We start from the raw sequence: 10,176 nt of genomic DNA, 5'->3' as shown, positions 1-10,176 counted from the left end.
ATAATACTATGTAATTTTACAAGTATCAAACCCGTCTTATCCACAAATATATCTTTCACAAGTTCCACCAGCTCAAGGCATTCCTAATTTAGTACGAGTTTTTCCTATAAAACTAATAATAGCTTCTCCTTATCCTCTCCTTAAAATTCACTTCAATTTCTTCCAGAGTTAAAAAGTGGAGCAAGCGTTCTTCTTTGTGTTTTTGTGTCTATATCTATATATATATATATATATATATTTGGTTTTGTAAATTGAATTCTACGTCTTGTAAAAGTAAAGATGGTGAGTACACATACAACATTCAACTCAAAAGTAACTATTTATGTGGTTTCATGCTGGATTTTTGCTGCCTTTGGAGGCCTAATGTTTGGTTATGACATTGGCGTTTCTGGTGAGTTTTCTTGATCAACAAAATGCAGCTAGCGAATCAATACCCTTTCAGATTCAGTATCCGTTTTTAAACTTCGAGATTTTGAGTTGGCTTTAGGCGGTGTCACTTCCATGGATGACTTCTTGATCAAATTCTTCCCACGAGTTCATGAAAGGAAGCTTCATGCCAAGGAGGACAACTACTGCAAATACGATGATCAGCTGCTCCAGCTCTTCACTTCTTCCTTGTATCTTGCTGCTCTTGTCGCAAGCTTCGGCGCCTCAAAAGCGTGTAGCGCGCTTGGTCGAAAGCCCACAATTCTGATTGCATCGACATTCTTCCTGGCAGGGGCTGCCCTGAGTGCTGCAGCCGAACATCATTGGATTCTGATCATTGGCAGGATTCTCTTTGGCATAGGAGTAGGATTTGGCAATGAGGTAAGAAAATCAAAAAGGGTACTTCGATCCAATTTCGAGAGTACTCCAATTGTTACTGTTTTCTAATTCTCTTCTTTTGGAGGAAATTAAAGAACTATTTATGGCTTTCAAGAATTGCAGGCAGTTCCATTGTTCTTAACAGAGGTTGCGCCGGTCCAGCACAGGGGGGCTGTCAACATTCTCTTCCAGCTCTTTGTAACGATGGGAATCCTGTTCGCCAATCTCGTGAACTATGGCGTGTCAACCCTGCATCCTAATGGATGGAGGGTAGCTTTGGGCGTGGCGGGCACTCCTGCTCTAGTCCTATTTATCGGTTCACTGGTCATCACTGAGACACCGGCGAGCCTGGTTGAGCGAGGAAAAGAAACCCAAGGCAAAGAAGCGCTCAAGAAGATCAGGGGTCTGGATGATGTAGATGCTGAATATGAGCAAATCAAAGAGGCCTGCGAGCGGGCCAAACTAGTCAAGGATCCATTCAAGAAGCTCACAAAGCTATCGAGCATGCCCCCGCTGATCATTGGCATTTCAATGCAAGTCTTCCAGCAGTTCACAGGGATTAATGCCATCATGTTCTATGCACCGGTCCTGTTCCAAACTCTCGGGTTCAAGAACGATGCTTCGCTCTTGTCAGCCGTCATTACTGGAAGCGTGAATGTTTTGGCCACTTTCGTCTCCATCTACGCTGTTGACAAGGTCGGGAGGAGGAAGCTGCTTATCCAAGCTTGCGCCCAGATGCTCATCAGCCAGGTAAAACAGTTGAAACCCCATTTCATAGTTGAAGAGAATCCTGCAGCTGATATTGCTATTTCACCTTACACATCTTTGAAGCTTTTTCTTCATTCAAATATTGGTACGAGTAGTTTTGGAGATCTCCCCTCAGTCTCAAGCACTTGAACATGAAATTACAATGAATGAATGCATGCAGGTGGCCATCGCCGGGATTCTGCTAGTCCACTTGAAGACGACAGGGACTCTGACACGGGGCTTGGCAGCCGTGGTGGTGCTGCTGGTGTGCCTATTCGTGATGAGCTTCGCGTGGTCGTGGGGGCCTCTCGGGTGGCTGATACCCAGTGAGACATTCCCTCTCGAGACGCGAACTGCAGGCTTCGCCTTCGCTGTCAGCGCCAACATGCTCTTCACTTTCATCATCGCTCAGGCCTTCTTGTCAATGCTGTGCCATATGAAAGCCGCCATATTTCTCTTCTTCTCGGCCTGGATTGTGCTCATGGGGCTCTTCGTGGTTTTCCTATTGCCAGAGACGAAGGGCGTGCCCATTGACTCCATTACTGAGACTGTGTGGAAGAAGCATCCAGTTTGGAAGAAGTTCATGAATGAGAAGAAGGGCCACCAAGCATTGGATCAGTGGCCTAAATTAATATTATAGACATATAATAGGATTGATTCAATTCTTTAGATTGATTCCCTTCATGAGCAGTGAGATATTCAGCAGGCATTCAACATCGGATTAAGGATCTGTTTTATTGCTGTTGCATGTTGAACTTTGCAAGGGAATTAAGAAGAAAAGATAAAAGGGTTCAGTTTTGACCAACTTTTAAATTTGTTTCTATAGAGATTAGTATTCTAATTTTTACAAATAGATTATCATTCTCTATAAACTATAATAATAATATAAAAGGGCCAAATTTGGATTTAATTGTTAATTACTATTGTCAAAACAAAACCCAACTGATTTAGTAACATCATTATATAATGATTAAGGTTACCTGTATTTATGAAAACAAATCTTTTCTTATTGGAGTAGATTTATTAAGTATATATAAAATAGAACCGTGTACTCAAAGGTAAGAAACAATTACAGTATGTTTATAATGAAAGTTATGTATCAATAGGAAGTTTTATATTTTATTAATTTGCAGATTGGATAATGCTTTATATGTACAATGTATTAGAGGATTATCAAATGCAGTATGTAATTATTATATTACTGGATTTATATATATATATATGCATTCGAGCAGTATCTACACAAAAGTATGGATAAGATTAACAAATTAAATTCAATGCAGTCTCAGTGTCTGCTTAATAAATCTGGAAATTATTTATAATTAAATCATCACATTTTGTAATTCTATAACTAGTAGTCTTAATTCTCTCCAGATAATAAGGCTACTTAAAATATAATCGAGATAATTATTTTTTATTTTCTTCAAAAAATAATAGTTAAATTGTGATTGAGATAATCACACTATTAACTCACCTTGAAATAGCGAAGGCTAGCTAGGGATGTAAATGAGCCCCAATTAACTTCATTTAAAGTTAAAATAAGTATAAAAATAAGATATAATTATTAAACTAATTTAAAAATTTATCAAAATAAGCATGAGATTGAGGTTAATTATGACCCATTTTACATCCCCAAGGAAGACTACAATGTGATTGAGATGGTCATATAATTTTATGTAGAGGTTTTACTTGTGAGTCGTAGATTGTCGAAATATGTTAACTCTAATACAAATAAATATGTATTTTTTTATATTAAAAAAGATTATTAAATAATATTTAAATTTAGTAATAACATAAATATATCTTTAGAATATCCTACTCCAATCATTTATATTGATGGAATCCTTACTCCATTTAGGATTGTCCTCCTAATATTGGAATCTTGCATCAGATAGCAAAATATCATCTTCTTCAAAATATCCATAATTTATTCCATCAAAGTATGTTGACTTTGTGGTGCTTTGGCTTTCAATTTGCAGAGCGCTCCAAGTAGATGTGCCACTGATGAGATCTTCCTTAGCTCATTAGACTTGAAAAACAACCTACTTTGATACCAATTGTTAGATAAGATTTGCTTAATGCAATCAAAACCTAAATAGTGAAGAAAAATAAAACTACAACTTGTCCAGTTTTAAAGAGCTATCTTTTTAATCCATTTCTCAAATCATCCTATTTAGGAAATATATCTGAATTATTTCTTGAATTTCCCTTCGAGGAAGAATAAAATTAAAAATGTAAACAAATATACAAGAAAAAAAAAAAGAACTAGTCATTATATGCAAGTTTCTATGTAATGTCAATTACATTCATAAAACATTGTTGTTTGATAGCTTGATAGACAAAAATATCAGCGAAGTTCCTTTCCATCAAAATGTCCATTTCTTGGATCAAAAAGCCCATTTCTTGGTTCAAAATGGTCGTCCATTATCTTCAAAGTGCTTGTCCATTTCTTGAGTGGCCACCCCATTTGTTGAAGTTATAACAAAAACAAGATGTCATCTCTCAAGTTATTGAAAATTTTAATTAAGATATTAAATACTAAAAATAAATTTCATAATCATCACATGTGTAACCATCACATTTTATCATTAAAAATGTTATAATAAAACCAGATAAAGGTAAATTAGAATTCCCATTAAAGTTGGATAAAATTAGAGTTCTTGGACTCCATTTATTTATTTATTTATATTTCTACAAATACATCTTTATTCACTTGTCTATTTTTTGGGATTCTCTTACTAATTTTCAAGTAGCTGCTGATGGCAGATGCAGCTCCAGTAAATAAATTTTTTGCATTAATTGATGAACATGTCCTTAAATTAAGATTGACTATTAAAAATACTCTCAGAATTAAATTAGATTATAATTGTACATGTTAAAAAATAAAAAATTAAAATGACTAATTAGAGGATTTCAAATAAACGGTAAAAAGTAAAGAAAATGTTATCAGAATGACGTGGCATTTAGATCTTATCATTGATATTGATATTGATATTGGGAGAGGAAGAGTCGATTATATATATTTATATCTAAAATTTGATAATGTTTAAAAATAAATATGAAATCCCATAAAAATAGGCACATTGGCATTGAACATATCCTTCCATTTTTGTAGGAAATTAAGAGTAAATCTCGACTTTATCAGAGTCAAATATTGCAGAAATCATTCCAAGTTTAGACCAAATAATGTGGATTAGCCTCCCTTTTATATATGGTCAATAAATTAATGATTTTATCCACTACAAAGAATCTACAGAGCAATCACTCCTCTCTAATCATCTTTATTTGCTAATTCTTGGAAGCCCAAAACGCCCACATTTATTCACTTTTCGCTATAAAAAGTCCCATTCTTGACACTACTGCTCCATCCCCCATCTCTCTGTCTCTTGATCGATCGACCTTCTTTACATGGTTTCCGTGCAGTAGATATATATTTTGCATTTTCAACATCATCTCGATCGACCTGGAGAGAAAAATTCAAACATGGCAGAAGAGGTTGTGACGTACAAATCGAGAACCACTGTTTATGTGCTAGCATGTTGGATCCTCGCAGCCTTTGGAGGCCTGATGTTCGGCTATGACATTGGCATTTCAGGTACGTTCTTCTTTAATTATCAGTTTTCCAAGGATCGGATCGGGGTGGTCGTCTTTCTTTCTATACAATCTTCTCGAAAAACTTGAACTTGCGCCCTTCCACTCAAATAATCCCCCCTTCCGGTTCGAATCATTTCTGAATCAGGAAATTTTCCGAGAGAAATGTTGTATTTAATTTGATAGTGCTGGTGTTAGGTGGGGTGTCGGCCATGGATGATTTCTTGATCAAATTCTTCCCAAAAGTTCATGAGAGGAAACTCCACGCCAAGGAAGACAACTACTGCAAGTACGACGATCAGCTACTTCAGCTTTTCACCTCCTCCTTGTACCTGGCCGCCCTTGTTGCAAGCTTCGGAGCATCGAAGGCCTGCACCGTGCTTGGCCGGAAACCCACGATTCTAGTGGCCTCAACGTTTTTCTTGGCCGGAGCCGGTCTCAGCGCCGGAGCTGAATTTAAATGGATGTTGATCCTTGGAAGGATTCTCTTTGGCATTGGAGTTGGTTTTGGCAACGAGGTATTTAATTATGGCTACATCTTCTAATCACATTCAATTCTTGAATTTCTTTCCATATTAGCATTAAAAGCCAAATGCCAGTTTGCAAACTTCTCAACTTCCACCTTCCCAACTATGCAAATTCAAGATTAAAGTTTTTAATGAATGGATAGAATTGGAATTTCATTTACCCTCGAACTCTGCGCAGGCCGTTCCGGTGTTCTTATCGGAGATTGCACCGGTCCAACTGAGAGGGGCAGTGAACATTCTCTTCCAACTCTTCGTAACCATTGGGATTTTCATAGCCAACCTTGTGAACTATCGGACTTCAGAGATGCACCCAAATGGATGGAGGGTGTCACTAGGCCTGGCTGCCATCCCGGGATTCGTCCTATTCTGCGGCTCGATGATCCTGACAGAAACTCCGGCCAGCCTGGTCGAGCGAGGGAACGAAGCCCGAGGCAAGGCGGCGCTGAAGAAGATCCGGGGTGTCGAACAAGTCGATGCGGAATTTGAAGAGATCAAGAACGCGTGCGAGATTGCAAAGCAAGTCAAGCAGCCGTTCAAGAAGCTGATGAAGCGATCCAGCAGGCCCCCTCTGATCATCGGCATCATGATGCAAGTATTCCAGCAGTGTACAGGGATCAATGCCATCATGTTCTATGCCCCTGTTTTGTTCCAAACCATGGGGTTCAAGAACAATGCCTCTCTGTTATCCGCAGTTATAACTGGAATTGTGAATGTGGCCAGCACTTTTGTTTCCATCTTTGCTGTCGATAAGATTGGGCGGAGGAAGCTGCTTCTCCAGGCCTGCGTCCAGATGTTCATCGCTCAGGTATTGAAAATTTTCACTTATCTTGGAAGATAAAAATGCTATATATAGATAGAAATGAATGATCAATGAAACTGCAGGCAAGTATCGGTGCCATCCTGCTGGTTCATTTGAAAACCACCGGCTCGCTTGACAAAGGGCTGGCGGCGTTGGTGGTGGTGCTGGTGTGCGTATTCGTCATGAGCTTCGCCTGGTCATGGGGGCCTCTCGGTTGGCTCATACCGAGCGAGACGTTCCCCCTCGAGACACGAACCGCCGGCTTTGCCTTCGCCGTGAGCTCCAACATGCTCTTCACTTTCCTCATAGCTCAAGCCTTCTTGTCAATGCTCTGCCATATGAAAGCCTACATATTCTTCTTCTTCTCGGCTTGGATTCTGGCCATGGGAATTTTTGTGGTCTTCCTGCTGCCGGAGACCAAGGGCGTCCCCATCGACTCCATTGCCGAGAGGGTGTGGAAGCAGCATCCGGTGTGGAAAAAGTTCATGGACGATGACAGTCCAAAGGTCTATGAGATGGCAGCCTAATTGCAGCGAAAAAGGTTGTTCGAACTTGTTTATATATGTTACCCCTATTGAGCTATACAGTTTTTGGTGCTTGCAAGTCCCCATATTTTCCCCCTTGATGTATACAGCTCTTGCTGCTTCCATGAAATCGATGTTGATGGTGCTGTACTTACAAGCAAGTAGGGAACCGGGCTTCTTCCCAAGATAATATTGGAATGCCAAATATCAAAGATGGTTTATTGGCTGCATATTCTATATGTTTGGTACAAATTAAGTACAAATACGATCAGTATATCAGAACTCAGAGTGAACAACATTGTGTTACAATTAACAAACAAACCAGGCACCAAGGCAAAACTTCATAAATTGGCCCCTTAGGATTATTAGGCAAAAGCTACAGAAACAGACATGGACAACGCCAGCGCAGTCAGAAGCCCGGGCAGGGAACGCGATGGATCAGTGCTGCTAGGAGAAGGCGCAGGCGTGGTAGCACCAGGAGGTGAGGGAGAAATAGGGGTAACCGATGGGGGTGGAGCCACCGGAGTATGAAGCACGTTTATATCGACCTTCTGTCCAGCCTGGCAATGGCCGGGGACGCCACACATGAAGAAGTGGTGGCCGTGGGTGTTGATGGTGATGGAGTCGTTCCCGCTTGTGTGGGTGGCGATAGGGTTGGATGCATTGCAGGATCTGTAGCCGGTGTGGTTGACTCGCATCACATTGTGGAATTGAGGATTGTACTGGAAAACTGGCAAGCATTTCACATTTATATATATATATTTTGTTAGGATAAGGAATGCAAGCAAAAGCAACAGAGAAGCTAGTGAACGAACATGGACATGGTACACTGACAAGTGAGTTAAAAACTGCGAGGAAACACATTAGCTTGGATATTTTATCAAATCCCAGTTTGAGAAAATTATTGTTTTGAATTTTTTCACACGATATCATCTAGTAATGTCTGTCTGTTTAGGGCCTGTTGGAGTGGGACTGGGACCGGGTATCTAACCCAGCAGGGCCTGTTAATCATCCCCTGTTTGAAATTCAGAGTTCTGATCTCATTACTAATTCCCAGCTCATGTCCGAAGCTAAATCCAATTTGGGCTATGTACTAATTCATTGCAATTTTTCACAGAATTCACTGCTAACAAGAGAGCATATATGGGCAAGTCAAGCGTGCTCAATTTAAGCTAGTTAAAAGAATTTCATTGCAACCTCCAATCCTTCTTCCCAATATTCACATGATTTAATCCCACATTAATTATTCATTGAGAACGTCTTTAACATATTATTTGATACAATAATCACCATCACCACGTGAGCCACCCTTAAAGTTAAGTATTTAGTAACAGAGTAACTAAGACCACTTACACACATAAAAATGTCATTGGAATTTAAAATTATTGTAAAAATGTCATCAACTATTAGTGTATAAGGGTGTTTAAATTCTAATTCAAATAAAAAAAAAAAAAAAATTGATCTGGACCAACCAGTCTGGTCCAAGATCTAACCAATTGAAATTAATATAATAATATTATTTATTAATAATGTATATATAATATTTAAAATTTAAATATTTAAATATATATTATATACACATTTAAAAATTTAAATATGCATATAATATATACATATATATTTTAAATTTTATGTTAAAAAATTTAAAAATATTCAGGATGGGTCTATCTACAATTCAAAAATTTTAAAAATTTCAATCCTAATTCCATCCAATACAATTCAGATTAACACCGCTAATAGTGCAAAGATATTGGTGCGTTGGCTTGAGAATTAGGAAGAAATGGCCCTCAAATCATAATCAAGGCAATTAGAAGGATGGATATGTGTTTTTTGGCCCACCACCTAAAACAAATGCTGCTTGATTGATTCTAAAGGACACTTGAACTCTGGATGTTGTCCACGTGGCAGATTATCCACGTGGCGCCATCCGCAGACCATAAAGGCTACTTTGTCTGGCAGTGGAAGCTGGGAGGGCACTTACAAGCTACAGGCTTTTACAGCTCAAAGGTAAAGAGGAACAGAGCATGCTTCTCCGTGAAAAGATCCAAGGAATGAATTCCCCAGAAAACAAACAAAAAAAGGTCTTTTTTTCCTGTTTGGTAGCTCAGAAAATTGAGGAGAGAGGGATAAAGTTGAAGAAGATCAAATCTCGAGGCAAAATTTTAGTGCACGTCACCCCCAATTCCAAAAGACTACAATCATCACCACCACAAGAACAGAAGAAAAGGGGACAAACCCAAATGAGGATCAAGAATTTGTAAAATTTTCTCTGCAAGAAAATGGGAAAGAGAATTTGGAAGGGAAACTTACTGATGACATCTCCAAGTTGGAAGGTCTTGGTAGCAGCCCACTGCTTGTAATCAACATTGCCAATGGTGGTCCAGCCAGCTGAATCTCCCACCTTGTAAACAGATGCAGAAGAAACCTGCAATCCAGCAAAAATGGCCACTAACAGACCAATTACTCTGCTCTTCACACCCAACTCCATGGCTCCAAATTCTTTCCTTGTTTTCTCTTTTACAGAGAAGTTGAAATGCCTGTTGAGAGAGAGAGAGAGAGAGAGAGAGAGAGAGAGAGAGAAGTATCTTTGCCTCTTAAGGTTTGGGCTTGACAGCGGTTCATATATGGAGAGGGCCCTGGAAATGACAATATTTATACGACAAATAATAACCAATTTTTTTTATATTTATTTACTCATTAAGGAGTAAAGAAAACTCATTAAAAGAAATAATAATAATAATTAAAATAAGTTGGGCATGGTGAATTTTAACTAGCTTTGTTCAATCTTATAATGAGAATTTAGAATTACTTTTGTCCTTGGGTGGTTATGTCATGGGACAAGTATACAATTATTAAGTGGGTAACCATTCCATTGCTAGTGAATAGATTAATCAAAACTTTAACGTACGTTTCACCATGCCTTCAGAAGAATTCAATTATAATTTCCCACAACGTACGTTGCGATTAATGAGCTATCACTCTTGTTCTCATCTGTCAACCACTAAAGTACAAATGGGAAATTAGGGCTTTTTTAAGGTTTTTGTTTGTGGGCAGCTACAGCCCACAAACCAAATGAAATAAAAAAAAAAAACGTAAATGTAAAATACTTTTTTTTTTAATTTGAAAGAGTAAAGGATGAAAAGTAATAGAGCTATTACAAATAAACTTATTATGAATATTGTAA

General features: G+C 38.4%; 3 protein-coding genes across 3 annotated transcripts; 2 read left to right on the top strand and 1 right to left on the bottom strand.

Annotated features, from left to right (window-relative positions):
• Window positions 1-250: 250 nt before the first annotated feature.
• On the top strand, window positions 251-2,350 carry LOC127799603 (sugar transport protein 8-like). Its single transcript, XM_052333793.1, has 4 exons — window positions 251-391; window positions 488-807; window positions 928-1,554; window positions 1,733-2,350. Exons 1-4 carry the CDS (start codon window positions 280-282, stop codon window positions 2,189-2,191), a joined length of 1,518 nt encoding a protein of 505 aa, XP_052189753.1. The 5' UTR covers window positions 251-279; the 3' UTR covers window positions 2,192-2,350.
• Window positions 2,351-4,911: 2,561 nt separating this feature from the next.
• LOC127800468 (sugar transport protein 8-like) lies at window positions 4,912-7,156 on the top strand. The gene is made up of 4 exons (XM_052335086.1): window positions 4,912-5,146; window positions 5,341-5,660; window positions 5,848-6,474; window positions 6,552-7,156. Exons 1-4 carry the CDS (start codon window positions 5,035-5,037, stop codon window positions 6,993-6,995), a joined length of 1,503 nt encoding a protein of 500 aa, XP_052191046.1. The 5' UTR covers window positions 4,912-5,034; the 3' UTR covers window positions 6,996-7,156.
• A 50-nt stretch (window positions 7,157-7,206) lies between these two features.
• On the bottom strand, window positions 7,207-9,620 carry LOC127800470 (mavicyanin-like). Its single transcript, XM_052335088.1, has 2 exons — window positions 9,303-9,620; window positions 7,207-7,722 (listed from the first exon to the last, which is right to left on the bottom strand). The coding sequence occupies exons 1-2, from the start codon at window positions 9,478-9,480 to the stop codon at window positions 7,358-7,360; spliced, it is 543 nt and encodes a 180-aa protein (XP_052191048.1). The 5' UTR covers window positions 9,481-9,620; the 3' UTR covers window positions 7,207-7,357.
• Between the last annotated feature and the right edge of the window lie 556 nt (window positions 9,621-10,176).

Source organism: Diospyros lotus, chromosome 4, assembly GCF_014633365.1.
Source record: "Diospyros lotus cultivar Yz01 chromosome 4, ASM1463336v1, whole genome shotgun sequence".
NCBI lineage: Eukaryota > Viridiplantae > Streptophyta > Magnoliopsida > Ericales > Ebenaceae > Diospyros > Diospyros lotus.
Note: the sequence above shows the minus strand (reverse complement) of the source record. Positions and strands in the feature narration are given on the sequence as shown.